The sequence below is a fragment of the Lepus europaeus genome, chromosome 17 (assembly GCF_033115175.1).
Source record: "Lepus europaeus isolate LE1 chromosome 17, mLepTim1.pri, whole genome shotgun sequence".
Taxonomy (NCBI): domain Eukaryota; kingdom Metazoa; phylum Chordata; class Mammalia; order Lagomorpha; family Leporidae; genus Lepus; species Lepus europaeus.
Window position 1 is genome coordinate 17,767,942 of NC_084843.1, and position 16,264 is coordinate 17,784,205.

At 49.6% G+C, this 16,264-nt stretch overlaps 1 protein-coding gene across 6 annotated transcripts in view; it reads left to right on the top strand.

Moving 5' to 3' along the window:
• Nucleotides 1-13,921, top strand: part of GPAM (glycerol-3-phosphate acyltransferase, mitochondrial) — a 61,439-nt gene extending 47,518 nt beyond the window's left edge. For 4 of the 6 annotated variants that reach the window (XM_062215343.1, XM_062215346.1, XM_062215344.1 and 1 more), the window contains 9 exons: nt 3-118; nt 2,361-2,431; nt 3,185-3,449; nt 3,999-4,141; nt 5,726-5,803; nt 6,396-6,536; nt 8,119-8,308; nt 9,571-9,629; nt 10,341-13,921. In XM_062215343.1, the coding sequence (XP_062071327.1) occupies nt 3-118; nt 2,361-2,431; nt 3,185-3,449; nt 3,999-4,141; nt 5,726-5,803; nt 6,396-6,536; nt 8,119-8,308; nt 9,571-9,629; nt 10,341-10,457 (1,180 nt within the window). In that variant the 3' untranslated portion in view covers nt 10,458-13,921. Of the gene's footprint in view, nt 1-2; nt 119-2,360; nt 2,432-3,184; nt 3,450-3,998; nt 4,142-5,725; nt 5,804-6,395; nt 6,537-7,957; nt 8,309-8,368; nt 8,452-9,570; nt 9,630-10,340 lie in introns of those variants that run through there. The other 2 variants (XM_062215347.1, XR_009868371.1) reach the window with 2 other exon arrangements.
• The last annotated feature ends 2,343 nt before the right edge of the window (nt 13,922-16,264 follow it).

The window sequence follows — 16,264 nt, forward strand, 5'->3', positions numbered from 1 at the left end:
AGACCCAACGATGCCGCTGATGAAGGTGTCGATGGATCCGTGAATGAGTCCAGAAATGTCGCCGATGAGTCCTTCCGCAGGAGGCTGATTGCAAATCTGGCCGAGCACATTCTGTTCAGTGAGTGGGGGACCCCACCCTGTGATCTCACAGCTCATGGTCAGAGCAGTGCAGTCCACACCACACAGCTTTTGGAATCCGCTGAGGTTGCTTTCCACGCCCAGTTCTATTACCAGTATTCCCCAGTGGTGATACTTAAGGTATTAGACAGAAGGGGATATTGTGAGGATTTGAGAGAATATTCATAAAATATCTCACCTGGTTTCTGCTCATTCGAAGGTGCCTATGTTCTTGTGTTTCTTGTGTTTTGTAAACTATTATTATCAAAATGCCTCGTGGCCTCTGTTGCTAGTGAATATGTTTTTGAGCTAATTTGTACTACAATATCTGGATTTACAGTTGCATATTCCTTTCTCCTCTGATGCCAGGAATGCTTTTATTCAGCAAATGTTGAGTGGCTCTTATGGGTAAAGCTTTGTTTTAGCTGTTGGGAGTGCAGATTGAATATTAGTGGTTTTGCACTCCAAGAGCTTCTGTTTTCAGTGAAGTAGTCGTACACAAATGACTCAAGTGGGAGAGGCCCAGCGCCAAGTGGGGTTGAATGCAAGGCTAACCTTCATTGAGTTCCAAGTCGCAGCCCTGTGTCCCGTGGGAGAGGTTGCTGTAAGATGCTGAGGCAGTACCATGGTCCCTTGGTGGTCAGCCGCAGGGGAGGGGGGTCTCTTCAGGTCCCTGGGCCCCGGTCTTGGTCAGATTCCCCACTTCCTGCCCATGCTGCGGTGTGGGCTTCCTTCCCTCTTCTTGCTGCTTCTGCTCTGGCTACTCCCTCTCCCTCCTGCCTCTAGACTGGAAGATTCTTTCCTAGCACATCTGCTTGGGTCTCTCCCCGGCCTAAAATCTGGATGTAAAGAATAATATTTCCTGATTGTCAAAAGATGAAACAGGTAGCAAGTACTTAAATAACCAGCATCATTGCTCCCTGGTCTCCAAAAATATTTTATGCAGTTTTATAAGTGTGTTCCACTTATAACACAAATGCTTTAAGAAACTAAATATAAAATTTACTTTTAATGGTTATAAATACAGTCCTGGATTTTTTTTTAGTACGCTGAAGACAACTTCAGTCAAGAGTGCAGTTTTCAGGCCGGCGCTGTGGCTCACTTGGTTAATCCTCCGCCTGCGGCACCCGCATCCATATGGGCACCAGGTTCTAGTCCTGGTTGCTCCTCTTCCAGTCCAGCTCTCTGCTGTGGCCTGGGAGGGCAGTGGAAGATGGCCCAAGTGCTTGGGCCCCTGCACCCGCATGGGAGACCAGGAAGAAGCATGTGGCTCCTAGCTTCAGATTGGCTGTAGCGGCCATTTGGGGAGTGAACCAACAGAACAAAGACCTTTCTCTCTATCTCTCTCTCACTGTCCATAACTCTACCTGTCAAATAAATTAAAAAAAGAAAAAAGAGTGCAGTTTTCCTGGATTCATTGTCATCTCTCGGTAAAGTCACAAATGATACCTTTAATTCTGATTATTCCATGGATGTGCTCATACTTCATTTCTACGATTATCATTTTCTGTGAATTCCAAGTGTTGCACTATGCCCTACCGTCATTCTTAAATGTGTTTTTCCCTGTCTTTCCTTACCTCCGGGCCAGGTTGGAAAGAGGAACTGCAAATATATTGAGTACCTAGTCCTAGAAGCTTTGTGCCAGGCCATCATTTCCCTCTCAGCTCACTGAGCTGGCTGGTGTTTTCATTGTACCCATGAGGAAACCGAACCTCAGAAATTTAAGTCATTTGCCCAAGTCATGAAATTAATTAGTGTAGAGATTAGGATTTGAGCCCAGACTTTGCTGACTTCAGATCCTCCTTTTTTCTGACTTTTACGCCTTCATTTTAATGGGATGAATAGCTACTAGAAGATTGAGGCAGTGTTGCAGGTATCAACTGCAGACAGGAACAAGTCTAGACACACGAAAATGGGGTAGCCTGGAGCACCCTCCCAGAACAGCCTCCCTCTTTGGATGCTGGTTTTTTAATGAAGGTGTCTCTTGGATGTTCGTTCTGTTAATCTCAGCCTGGAGTGAAGGTGGACCAGTCTTAGATTGTGACATGATGAACCGTGATCTCTGATGAGGTTCAGTTAGACTGGAGCTCTGTGATGTTATTACTGCCTTTTGGTGAATCTAGGTTTTGGGAACTGTAGCAAAGGAATTCTATAGTTATAGATACTGTGTTTCAAGTAACTAGCTTAGAAGTGTGAGCTATATTAAGAGAACATGCAAATAAAGCTATGTGTTTGCCTTGTAGCTGCTAGCAAGTCCTGTGCCATCATGTCCACCCACATTGTGGCCTGCTTGCTGCTCTACCGACACAGGCAGGTACGTCTGCATTGTCCCCTGCAGTTCAGTGCTGGCTGTTCAAGACTTATTCAGGGAGCAGGTTGGCCCCTCCTGATTAGTATGCGAGATAAACCACAAAATAAGCTAAGGACCCTGCTCAGAGGAGCTTGTAGATCTGGTGGAGGAGGGAATCTGCATGAAAAACAACTGCGACTGCTTTATAAATATAGTAATAAGACATTCTTTGATTAATGTAAATAAAGTATATTTCATTGACTTGAGGTACGTATCATGGGGTGCCATTTCTAAATGATTGGTGTATGTTTTAGAACCCGTTGTCTACCCTCCCACAATCCACTTGTCAAATGTCTGTGATGGGGGACACCATATCTGGTGCATAGTCATGTTCTCAACACCAAACATAGTGCCAGTATTTGTAGGCACCAAGTAAATATTTGTCAGATAAATATTTAAAATACAGGAATTTCTTGCTAAAACCTAGCACTTCTTACTGTAAGCTGTCTTTTCCCCTCTTTTGGTCTTCCATGCTCATGTCACGTGTCCTGGCTTGAGTGGTCTTTGGAGTGTGGAATATTTTGACAATCCAGTAGGACCAGCCTTGTAAGATGTTTTCTGGCTTGTTCTGCATGAGCGCTCAGGCCCTGTTTCTGTAAGTGCCAACAGCGAGCTGCAGGAAAGCCAAGGCAAGAAGAAAATCCTTGGGACGTTGGCCTCTCGGCCTTGGGGAAATAGGTGCTCTACTGTCGCAGATCACTTGTGTCTCTTCTTCAGGGAATTGATCTCTCCACATTGGTGGAAGACTTCTTTGTGATGAAGGAGGAAGTTCTGGCCCGTGATTTTGACCTGGGGTTCTCAGGAAATTCTGAAGACGTCGTCATGCATGCCATCCAGCTGCTGGGAAATTGTGTTGCCATCACCCCCACCAGCAGGAACGATGAGTTCTTTATCACTCCCAGCACAACTATCCCCTCGGTCTTTGAGCTCAACTTCTACAGCAACGGCGTCCTCCATGTTTTTATCATGGAGGCCATCATAGGTACTATGGGCCCTGGAGAATACAAGGGTGGCAGCCCGTAGTGGTGACTACTTCACTTTGGATGGTAGTGCCCCCGTGGATGGAACACATTGCTATATTTTTAGCTTCCTTATGGAAATGCAATCTGCTTTGTCACTAGTTACATCTACAAGGAATAGTTACTGGGTTACTGTTTGGCTAGTGTTACACTTCCTGAGAGGCTATGCCTTGCTGTGCCTTGCCGTGCCTTGCTATGTCTTGCTATGCGGGAGCTGAAAGCTTAGTTGAGGTGAACCATAGGCAGGGCAGTGAAGAGAACCGATCTTCTTGTAGTTAAGCGAATGCAGACAAAGGAGGCAGAAGGGACTAAAATTCTTGGCAACTTTGAGGGAGTTTGGGTCACGTGGTCTCATGAGAATTGGATCCTGTTGGGCTTTACTGAAATTTCCCCAGCTTCTGCAGAGCACTGGTTCTGGTGTATCAACGACCAGGTGATAGGAGTTACCTGAGCCAGAGGAAGCATTCCCTGGAGACCGTAGCTGGTGACCTCTTTGTTGCTTGCATCCGCAGCCTGCAGTCTTTACGCGGTCCTGAACAAGAGGGGCTCCGGAGGGCCTGTGGGCGTCCCTGCCGGTCTGGTCAGCCAGGAGCAGCTGGTGCGGAAGGCCGCCAGCCTGTGCTACCTGCTCTCCAACGAAGGCAGCATCTCTCTCGTGAGTGGAGGCTCTTCCCTTTCTGCGTTTTCTCCCCTGAGCATCTGTGTGAAGACGGAAACCACTCGTGTATCTCTCTAAGAATCACTGGTCTGTTACTGAAGCTTCAGGTTCTGCCCCTACTGAACATAACGTTCTGTAGGTTTCTGTAACTACCAAAGCCATGAGCCGTTTCCTATCTCACTTTGCTTTCTGGCTCGCTGCACCAGTGAGTCCCACCTGCAGCCATGAGGCGTGACAGGACCAATTGCCCAGTGTTCCCAGAGGTCAGAGCCAGAGTCACAGAGCTTTCACTGTGCAGAAAGCACTGGGTCAGTAGCTTGTAAATAATCAACACTCCAACCTGTGGAGGATGGAACTACTGATGGGAAAATCACTACTTCAGCCTCCTGTTCATCTCTAAATGAGGAGACTAAGCCCAGGAGTGCTAGGGAACCTTTCTATTACAGCCCAGACTTTAGATATTTATAATGAGGCGTATGCATTAGGTAATTGATTCCTCCTCCCCTGTAGAATTGGTATTTTCTGTGTATTCTCTTACTCTCTTCCCGTTCCTGTGAATGTGTTTGGGACGTTTATGAATGTGTGTGAGTCCAGCCCTCCTCTGGGGCTTCCTTGATTGTGGTTTGCTGGTGGTCCCGTTGGAGAGTCTGTTCTGCATGAGCTTGGCTGCCTGGGTGGGCCGGATGGGGGCTGACACGGCTCCTCACGTGGCCCTCATCCTTTCCCTGGGTCTCTTTTGAGTTATTTGAATGTTGTGCTTCTCATTCACCACTTTTTGTATGGTAAGTACTGTAAGATCACTTTTACCTAGGAGTTGTCTTTTTTTAAAAAAAAGATTTCTTTATTTATTTGAAAGAGTTACACAGAAAGAGGAGAGAGAGAGAAAGAAAGAGAGAGAGAGAGAGGTCTTCCATCCGATGGTTCACACCCCAGCTGGCCTCAACGGTGAGAGCTGCACCGATCCGAAGCCAGGAGCCAGGAGCTTCTTCCAGGTCTCCCATGCGGGTGCGGAGGCCCAAGGACTTGGGCCATCCTCTACTGCTTTCTCAGGCCATAGCAGAGAGCCAGATCGGAAGTGGAGCAGCCGGGACTTCCCATACGGGCGCCGGCACTTCAGGCCAGGGCGTTAACCCGCTGCACCACAGTGCTGGCCCCTAGGAATTGTCTTACAAAGAAAAAGGAACAGGTGGTTGGGGCTTGACACACAGCTCTTCAGTGGGCTTGCTCTACTTGGGGACAGAATGGAGCCCCGGAACTGCCTGGGCAGTCAGGGAGAGAGGTCTGCTCTCGGGCTGTGCCTATGACTGAGTATTTATCAAGAAGGTGGATGTCGGCAATCCTAGGGCTTGACCAGGGGAATAAATACAAGGGATCTTCAAGAGAATTCATGGAACGTGTGTATTATGAAAATACTCTGCCTAGACACTTTGTATTAAAGTAGACTTACCTTTCCTTTCTCCATGAGCCTTGTAAAGTCTCCTTGTTTTTAGCAGGTCCCTTGTACAGCTTTTTTTCCTTTTTGTTTTTAAAAAATGAAATACTGAAGAGTGACATTTACAGGGGCGTAACTTCTCTTCTCAGCCCTGCCAGACGTTTTACCAAGTTTGCCATGAGACAGTGGGAAAGTTCATCCAGTACGGCATTCTCACTGTGGCGGAGGTAAGAGCAAGCCCTCGCCCGTGCTTGTCCTCGTTTAGTTTCTTGCTCTTCAGTTCCAGTATTTCTATGAATATCATTTATGTTAGCAAGCAGTGACATTTGCTGCTTAATCATGTCCAGATGAAGAGAGCAGAAAAGCAAGAATGGGGAGAATGAGTGTCTTGTTTTCCTCCTGTTGTCTCAGTGGTTTGTAAGTCATACCTTTACTTGGGTCTGTGGCATCTGTAAGTTTGCGTTCTAAGAGGGCACTGTTTCCTATGTCAGTGTCCTTGTCATTCGTACACGTTCGTCTTTCTCTCTTGAGATCTTGATTTGATTTTGGTGGATCTGCTGTGTGTGTGTGGGGTGTGGCTTGGAGCGCAGAGAGCAGTTGAGAAGATGGAGGCCAGTCTCACTTATCTACCTGGCAGCTGTGCCCTGTTCCTTCCCTGCAGTATCCTAAACGTGAGTTTGGAGAGGGAAGTGGACTGCCCCATGAGTGGCTAGGTGGACAAGTCGGAGAAACACTGGGAAGAGGGCTGCTCTGTCTTAGGGCCAGTTGGGCAAGTGTTTATGTGTTATTTATTTATCATTGGTCATTTCCTTGGGATAGCAAGATGAACAGGAAGATATCAGTCCCGGTCTTGGTGAGCAACAGTGGGATAAGAAACTTCCGGAACCTTTGTCGTGGAGAAGTGATGAAGAAGATGAAGACAGTGATTTTGGTGAGGAGCAGCGAGATTGCTACTTGAAGGTACTTCGGTGCAGAATTCTGGTGGACATTATAATGCTCAGCTGAGATTTATGTCACAAATAGCTAATCTGGGACTGGTGACGCGTATCTAAATAACCCACCAGCCAGCTCTGGTGCCTTCTGTGGAGGAAAGATGCTCAGACTGTTTGGGTTATGGTGATGCCTTTAAACTGTCCTCTTTGGGGATGGGCAAATGGAAAAGGAAGCGGGAGTAGCAAGTCAGGCAGGTGGACGTCGTCGGTGTGTCATTGGTGGCGTCTCACAGCGTGCTCTCACAGGTTCACAGGTGCCTGCCCTCCGCTGGCCCTCCGCCTGTGAGGCAGTCTCTCTGTAGTGTCAGCCACTGGCGCTGGTTATTCTAGCTGAGTCATTCTCAGCCTCGCCACTGCTCCCAAAATTTCATACATCGAACCCTCTGCCTTAAACTAAAACATCCTGTTACAGGAGACAATTCTGATTGTCCAAAGATCAGTTGTCATTAACTCATAGAAAAATCAGTTTTGTCTGATTGTAGTTTTAGAAATTAGTACTGATGCCCCATCTGTTCTGAAGACTGTGGCTGGATGGCTCTGCTCACAGTGGCCAGCACATCCGGGTTACACTCACGGTCAGCCAGTTACAGGGTGTGGTCGCTAGAGATTCCAATGACTTTGAGAATCCCGTTTCCATTTGGAAGTTACTAGCATTGAGATTGGGTGGCATCTTGCTTCCCCATGACACAGGTACTTACACGAACCTGCAGGTTATGGGTGGTGTAGTGTGGCCGTCATTACCCACAGCGCTGGGCCATGGGTGAAGGCCAGGTCGGGGAGGCAGAAAGTGGGAGCTTCGGGAGGACCGAGCCGATCTGGGAGGAGCTTCGGGAGGACCGAGCTGATCCAGGAGGAGCTGAGGGAGGATCGAGCTGATCCAGGAGGAGCTGAGGGAGGACCGAGCTGATCCAGGAGGGAGCTGAGGGAGGACTGAGCTGATCCAGGAGGGAGGACAGAGCTGATCCAGGAGGGAGGACAGAACTGATCCAGGAGGGAGGACTGAGCTGATCCAGGAGGGAGGACTATGCTGATCCAGGAGGGAGGACTGTGCTGATCCAGGAGGGAGCTGAGGGAGGACCGAGCTGATCCAGGAGGGAGGACTGTGCTGATCCAGGAGGGAGGACTGTGCTGATCCAGGCGGAGCTGAGGGAGCTGAGGGAGGACTGAGCTGATCCATGCAGTCCTGCCTACAACCTTTTTGCTCACTTAAGCTCACAGTGCAAACCCTGAAGGGTGCAGCCTCAGGACCTATTATTTCTGTTGGTGATTATGTGTCATAATTGTGTCACTGAGCCATGAAAATCTCTCCCAGGCAGCTGTTCTATGAATGTACTGTAGAAGGGACTGGTTATAATAAAGGGCGTGTTTCTGAGCCGACTGTGTTTCCAGTAGGGAGTCTCTGCACGAGGAGTACTAGGCCACGTTTTATGCCGTGCTGCTGGGAGTGCCCGTCCCCCAAGTTCCTGGCCTCCAAAGGAAGCCTCAGGAGCTTGCTTTGCTGTCCTTCCCCGTGACTGCCGCATGACTTCCTCTCCTGCTCTTGCACTCAGGTGAGCCAGTCCAAGGAGCACCAGCAGTTCATCAGCTTCTTACAGAGACTCCTGGGGCCTCTGCTGGAGGCCTACAGCTCTGCTGCCATCTTTGTTCACAACTTCAGTGGCCCTGTTTCGGAGCCTGAATACCTGCAAAAGTTGCACAAATACCTAATAACCAGAACAGAAAGAAATGTTGCAGTGTATGGTATGTCAAGTCATCATTTTGATTTCTTTAAAGAGTTTTTTTTTTTTTTTTTGATTACAGAAATCTGCTAATTGTGGAAAATTGGAAAAAGGCAAAATTATCATGACCTCTAACTCCATAGATTATTGCTATTATCTGCTTTGGTATGTTATGTAAATGGAATGATAGCCTACTCATATACTGTTGTGTCTGGCTTTTTTCACTTACTGGTGTTTGCAAGACTCATGCGTGTTGCATGTAGTTGTTCTGGTTGCTGTGTACTGTTCCACATTTACTGATTCGGCTGCCACTGACGGACGTAGTGGGGGGTTTGCCCTTCAGAGCAACCTGGCGCAGTGCTGCTGTGAACACGTTGGAATGTCTCGGGGTGAACGTCTGTGTTCCCGTGTGTGGGTATCTGTAGAGATGGAACTGCCTGGTCACGGGCTGTGGGTCTGGTCAGCTCTAGTGGACCCTGCCCAGCAGAGTCCAGGTGGTTGAACCCACTTGCACTCCCACCAATGGTGTGATCGCTGTTGCTCCACATCCTGGCCAGCACCTGGTGTTGTCTGTTAGCCCATCTTTCAATAAGAGGTGACTGGGGGGAGTAGCTTCTATAACGGCGAACCTGGAGTCAGAATGCTTCCTTCTGGTCCCTGAGCCTGTGTGCTTTCTGGTTCCCAGGATGCATGTCACTGTGTAGTTTATTTATTTATTTTTTTTAAAAGATTTTATTTATTTATTTGAGAGGTAGAGTTACATATAGTGAGAGTGAGAGACAGAGAGAAAGGTCTTCCTTCCATTGGTTCACTCCCAAAATGGCCACAATGGCCAGAGCTGTGCTGATCTGAAGCCAGGAGCCAGGAGCTTCTTCCCAGTCTCCTATGCAGGTGCAGGGGCACCGCAGGCGGAGGATTAACCTACTGTGCCACTGCGCCGGCCCCCATCGTGTAGTTTAAAAGAATATTCATTCACTGTGTCATTTAGTTCTCGTAAAAGCCCTGCAAGATGGGTGTTTTGTTTCTTCTCCCTTCCTCTTCTCTCCCCTCCCTTCTGTCTCTCCTGACCCTCTTTCTTCATTTAACCGTTGACAAGGTCAGTTGGAAAACAGCATGTCATTAGCGACCCCCTAGGTTGCCAGTAGCAGAAGTGGACCTGCCCAGGTCCAGGGACTTGTCACACCCTCTCCCCCACCTCCCATGCTTTCTTCCTCTGTGTGTGGCGGGGGATTTCCCTTCTGGCTGGGCCTGGGCATCTGATGGGGCCCTGTTCTGTCTCTGCAGCTGAGAGTGCCACGTTCTGTCTCGTGAAGAATGCCGTGAAGATGTTCAAGGATATCGGGGTAGGTGCCCGCCGTCTCCGGGATAGAGTCCCCTGTCAGTGTCTCGTTTCTACACCTCGTCCGCTTGAGCTTGGCAGCTGGCTGGGCCCCAAGGGAAGCAGTTTTGGGCGGTGACCCGTGAAGGCGTTTCTGGGAGTGGGGTGAGGGTAGTGGCAGGATGAAGGCGAGGCCACGCAGGGCAGTTAGTTGAACGTTCCGGGATTTTGCCTGTTGCACATTCATTTCCCACCTGGTGACAGGCAGCAGGTGCTAGCGTGTGTCACGATGCTGCTACGCTTCCGGCTTCACTAAATTTTTCTTGATTTTCAATTTGTGCAGAAGGCTGTGTTTTTTGGGTCTTTCTTGGGGTATTTTTGCCAGTCTTGCTAGAAATATCCTCAGGTCCCTTTACCTTCCTGTAGAGTCCGTAGAATGTGAGTTCCGTAGTGATACCGGTGGCCTCTTTGCAAGGGACTATTTGTGATTTTCCTCGAACATAAATCCGAACGTGTAGTATACTGGCTGAATTCTCCCCAGATAACACCAGGCCTGCATCCCAACCCCCACCTGGTGCACACCCCGCACAGAGATGGACTTAGTTGAGGATGTGGTTTCCCACGCCTTTCCAGGGTCCTGGGACCTGCAGGTGTGGGTTGAAGACGGAAATGCCCTCCCTCGTCCTCCCCCCACCCCGTCCTTAAACCTTTAATTTAATCGAAACTTTCTCTTCAGGTTTTCAAAGAGACCAAGCAAAAGAGAGTGTCTGTTTTGGAGCTGAGCAGCACGTTTCTACCTCAAGTCAACCGGCAAAAACTCCTAGAGTACATCCTGAGTTTCGTGGTGCTGTAGGCAGTGTGGCTCCTCTGGCCGGTGAAGGGCACAGGACGAGTTCACGGTAGGCTCCAGCCCCGAATCAAGGACTGCAGAGCTGCGGGCGCCAGCGCGTGGTCAGGCCTGCCCGTCCCAGGGTGGCCTCCCAGAAGACAAGTGCCTTCTCCTCCGTGCACCTGCGTGCGACCTGCCCCACGCTGACGCAGCACAGCGGCCTGCAGGTGGCACTTGGCGGCCCTCGGCCTCCACCTGCGACTCCTACTCAGTAGACGGCTAGATGAAATCTCAATAACTTATTTCGGAATTTATTAAAGATTTACATTTTCATTACAACTTTAAGGACTAATTCCTGTGATGCATACAGAAGTGTAGTTGTGCTCTAGAACTGAATTGTGTGTGAGAACCGTAATGCCGTCGGGTCGTTCCCTGGTACGCTTTCGGGTTGCTGGGCAGTGCTTTCTTTAAACCTCCCCGACTCACCCAGCCCCTCGTTTGGGCTGTGTCGCTAGCAGCTGCGTTTTCGGGGGGGCACCTTTCTTCCCAGAGTGCGTTACGAAGAATGGGCTGACATCCCGCACACCCAGGAACCCCCGTGCTGTCCTGTGCCCTCAGAGTTAGGAAGCAGACACTAGTTAGTGGAGGTCAGGAGTCGAGGTGTTGGGCTCACACAGTGAACAGCAGGAGGTAAATTTGGCTGGTAGAATTCAAGGTCACCCTGGCCAGAAGATCGGTGTTGGAAACTTGGTCATGAAAAGAAGTGCCATTTCGTTTTAAAAGACCAGCAAGTATTTAGAGACTCCGGGTTTATGTCCGTGTCCCTTCCTGGTCCACGGTGGGGAATCTGCTCCACAGGAATAGCTGTGTGTTGGAGCTCCTGAACCCAAATAGCTGCTGTCCTAATGTGGTGAGGTTGGCCTGGCCTGCATGCTGCAGACCCAGGGCTCCTTTGGATGGCACACGGATTTGACACTGCACCCTAGTCAAGGTCAAGAGCACCCAGCCAGTTGCACAGTGTACAACCTGTGCAACAAATGTGCCGACCCTACCCAGTGGTAAATAGTCAGAAGCATTGATGGATTTTTAGCTTCAAGAAGAAAACCATGGTTCTTTAGAAATTCATGTAGGTTGTCTGCCTAAGCCCCGATGCCACGTAGTGACCATACTGACAGGTTGTTCCTAATGGGTAGGTGCCTTTTTGTGACAGGGAACATAATTGTTAGTTGTGGTAATTATGATGATTTCTTAAAGATCATGTAATATTAAAAGTTTTTCTAAGAATTTATTGTCCCCTAGCTGCTCCATAATATTATGGAATCAAGTTTTTTTCCTGATAAATGTTGTATAGATTCTTTTGAATTTAGTATAAAAGCAACAAGAATTCTGTTTGTACTTTGCTAAGCTCGGATTTTTGACACTACTAGAATCTCGTGAATTTTCTGTGTGTGTTGGGAGAGGGAGGGAGACTGCTTGGTATTTGGCTTGTGTGAAATGTCTTGTTCGACACGTGCAGCAGTGGCGCTGTGCTGTGTGGTCCCCTCTTCACTCTTCTCACGGTCTGTGTTTGAAACACGTTTTCCTTACGGGAACTCATCGCCAGCTGCGGCTGCTCTCTGGAATGAGATGCTCACCTTAACTCGGCCTTCCGCGTTACTCCCCGGGGTAGAAGAACCCTGGGAGTCTTATTTATTTATCCCTCTGGATGGTCCTTGTCTGGGGAGCCCCTCATTTCCCTAGTGTCTCTTTTGTCTTCCTCTAGACTGCAAGTCAAGGCTTGTCTAGGCGCTCCGGGAGCCGGCTGGAAAGGCGGGGTGGGGACGCCGCCCCGCGAGCTTGGCCAGCCGAGCGAGGAGCGAGCGGAGCAGCGGCAGCTTTGGCTTGCCCTTCCCCTGGGCTGCTCTGCTTCCCAGCAACGGGTCGGACGCTTTGCGGAACGCGGAGTGTGATCTGCTGGCCGTGTCGCCACTTCACTCACTGTGAGGATGAATGCGCATGCTCCTGGTGACTAACTGGTGCTTTGAAAACCTTTTCTACGGAAGAATCTCAACCAAAGTTACGCTCATCCAGACAGGCTGACCCTTGAGTTAATTTTAGCACAACTCATTCTTCAGTGCCTCATTACTGGAAAAAAAACTCATCACACGAAGGCTTCCAGATGGTTCTCATCGTTTCCCAACAGTGAATGGCTTCCATGGAAGGTTAAACAAACTAGGTGCTCGTACCTGATTTCTTACCGTTTACTCTGGCGTTTCTGTGAAACCGAAATGCATGTCCTTCGGGGGAGACTGTGAGTCCGCGTAGACCACACCAACAGCAATCAGCAATACGACACTGCACTTGGTTTTGAAAATGCGACTGTCCTGTGTCACTCAGAAGAGAAGAAGGCATTTGGCACTCGCAGGATGTCAAGGAAAAAAAAAAAAGGGCAAAAACTGATGTGAGGTGCATGGAACGAAGAACCAGGAAAGCACTGTCTTCCTTCTCAGAGCTACGCAAGCTACGGGGGAGGGAAGAAATGACATCTGAGCTCGCACGGGGGGGAGCTCAGACTGGAACCTTCGGCAGCCGGGATGGCACCGTGCTCCGGGTAGTCCCGTGCTCTGCGATGCTCGCTGCTTCCTTGTCGGGGAACTCCGTTTGCCTGTGGAAGGACCCAGCGCGTGCAGCAAAGCCTGTTTAACCCAGCATCCCCCACACTGTGGACACTAGTATCCTTTTTCCCTGGGGGCACCCCTGGGGCTCTCACTGGGGTCTCCCGGAGGCCACTCTGGGCGACGCTACACGCGGTGGCTGTCTAAGAAGACAGCAGCGGCAGCCGGCGCAGAGGCAGGGCGTGTGTGCGTGCTGGGGCGCCCAGTGCTGCGCTGGACGGATGTCTGTTCCTCTCCTGGGCGGCACGAGTGCAGAAGACTGTACGGGAGGTGATCGGGGCTCTTTCTCCTGATGGAAGGGGCAGGCACCCGTGACCCTGGCTGTTTCGCTGAAAGTAGCAGAATTAATAGGATTCATTGGGGTTGTAATCAGGGTTTTCATTCAGATCTAGAGGAAAATGTTGCTCGATTGAATGCAGATTTTTGGCCACAGATAGTTCTCACACTTAGAAATCCGCCCTGTCATTGACACTTATAAGACTTACTATGGGATGTCACCCTGTTTTTTAAACACTCTTTTTAGGGACCTGAGAGGTGGCCTCTGCACGGTCATTTAACACAGACGAGTGATTGCATTCGAGAGGGGCTTGCCTTCATCTTCTGAGCAGCTGGAGTTCTGAAATGTCGTGGTGGAAGGGGTTCAAGCGTTCGCCTGTTGTACGGAGCAATGTGAACTTGTAAAAAGAATTACTCTTAAAGTACTGTAAAATAACACTGCGTGGTTTTGTGAGCAAAACTTTCTTGGAAGTGCCGGTTGATTTTTATGCCTGATAATGTATTGTGAGAAGCACAGAACTGTAGTTTTGTTTTAATAAACCAGAAAGTGAACAGATACTTGTTGCCTTTGATGTGTAGTTAAAACTTTCCTTAGGTAATTCGTTATGCAAACAATTGTCATGTTTGATTTTGCATACAATTTTATTAAAATTCTTGATAGAATCTTAGATCAGCTTATGAACCTACAGGTAAGGATTTTATGACTAGGACACACATCTCTTCAGGTTTGATCAAGCATTTGGAAATACAGATACCTGCATTTCAGCAGTTATTGTCCTTAGTTAATATTCACATCATAGAGATAGTCTTTGGGTTTCTCTAAAGATTCCTTTTCAGTTTTATTTATTGATGCTTGGCGTGTAAAAAATTTAGTTAGTGGGGGTGGTAGGGAGAGGGCTCTCCCATCTGCTGCTCTCTCCCCAAATGCCTACAATGGCCAGATTGAGCCATGACCGGAGTGGGGGGTGGGGAATTCCACCCAGGTCTCCCTCTGACTGGCAGGGACCCAGTGCTTCAAGGGCTCACTGCTGCCTCTCAGGGTCTGAGCCTGCAGGAGGCTGTCTTTGACCCAGGTGCTCCAGCGTGGGGTGCTGGTGAGTTAACTGCGGGGAGATGCTCCTGTGAAGATGCCTTGCGAGGAGTCTTGGGTCTGTTCTGTTCTGTATTTATATACTTGAGCTCACAAAACGCATGCACTGAGGTACTGGGTTTTCCTTGCTTGTTTTGTAATAGTTGTTTAAAATAAGAGCAGCATTTCTTTTATCAGAACACAGGTATGTTATGTTTTGTGGGCCCTGTGAAAGCCTTGATCCAGCGTGGCCTCTGAAACAGTGGGAAAGCCTTGGTCTGCACCCCAGGGGTGTGTGATGGACAGCAGGGCTGTCCGTCCTTCCCCAGCCACCCCGCCCTCTGAGCACTGTGCTTCCCCTGCCGACCTCGGAGGCCAGGAGGCTGCTGTGGCCGTGCCCTGGCTCTGGCACATTCATTTTCCTTTGCAGTAGCAACTCCCTTGAGGCCGGGGCATGTGGCCTGCCCTGCGTCACGGCTCACTGCTGCCTTCCCAGCCACCGGGCCTCTCGGGGGCTGTGCATGTGGGAAATCTCCTGATGCTTAGTTGATTGAAGTCTTACATGTGCCCTTCTGTAGCCCGGGAGTCTTTTACACGTCTGGCCGGTAAACTCCCAGTGTGTGCTGTGGCTGAAACCTCTGACTTAAAAAAAAAATCCATTTTATCTGTAATTTGTATTATTTCTTTTTTTCCTTTTCTTTGACAGGAAGAGTGGACAGTGAGAGAGACAGGGAGAAAGGTCTTCCTTTTATGTTGGTTCACCCCACAAATGGCCGCTGCGGCCGGCGCACCACACTGATCTGAAGCCAGGAGCCAGGTGCTTCTCCTGGTCTCCCATGCGGGTGCAGGGCCCAAGCACTTGGGCCATCCTCCACTGCACTCCCGGGCCACAGCAGAGAGCTGGCCTGGAAGAGGAGCAACCGGGACAGAATCTGGCGCCCTGACTGGGACCAGAACCCGGTGTGCCGGCGCCGCAGGTGGAGGATTAGCCTAGTGAGCCGCTGCGCTGGCCTGTAATTTGTATTATTTCTTCATGTGAAAGCACTCAGTTTTTCTGTGTTGGTGCAGCCAGCTCTGTGGATCAAGTAAATTGCCGCTTTGGGCCATTCCCAGCTCGCTAGCTGCTAGCCTGTGTCTTCTGGCCTAGGAAAAATGGCCATAAAAGCGGCAGTCTGAGGAACCCCTTGCGAAGCAAGTCCCAGGGCAGAGGAGGCCGCCCTGGGTCATGTGCATTAAGGAGCCATGGACAAGCCTTTGATGAGGCCCAGGCGATGCTTAACTAGGCCTTGAACGTCTTAGTCTACCTGGATGTCTGACTGTTGTGCTCAGAGCCGAGCAGTGTGTGTTGCTGTCCCTGGGCCTGGTGCTGGTGCGGACGCCTCCCACGACCTGAGGCGACTGGGACAAACTCGGTTTCCAGACTTCTGAGGAAACACCTTGCTCCCTTGTCTCGCAGCTTGGTTGAGAAGTGGAGGGAAAAGAAATACACACACTCTGAAATGCCTGCTGGAAGTTCCCAACTGTCACGGCCAACAGGCAGAACTTTCTTGAATTGAGGTGGTTAGAAAAGGCAAGGGCAGGTGTGGCGTCTCCAATATACCTTTGTCCTTGCTTCTTGTCCCTTATTGGTGGGACTCTCCACCACCTTCTTTGCCTCCAATTTTTTTTTTTTTTAATTTATTTGACAGGCAGAGTTAGACAGTGAGAGAGAGAGACAGAGAAAAGGGTATTCCTTCCATTGGTTCACCTCCCAGATGGCTGTTACGGCTGGTGCACTCCACCGATCTGAAGCCAGGAGCCAGGTGCTTCTTCCTGGTCTCCCATGCAGGTGC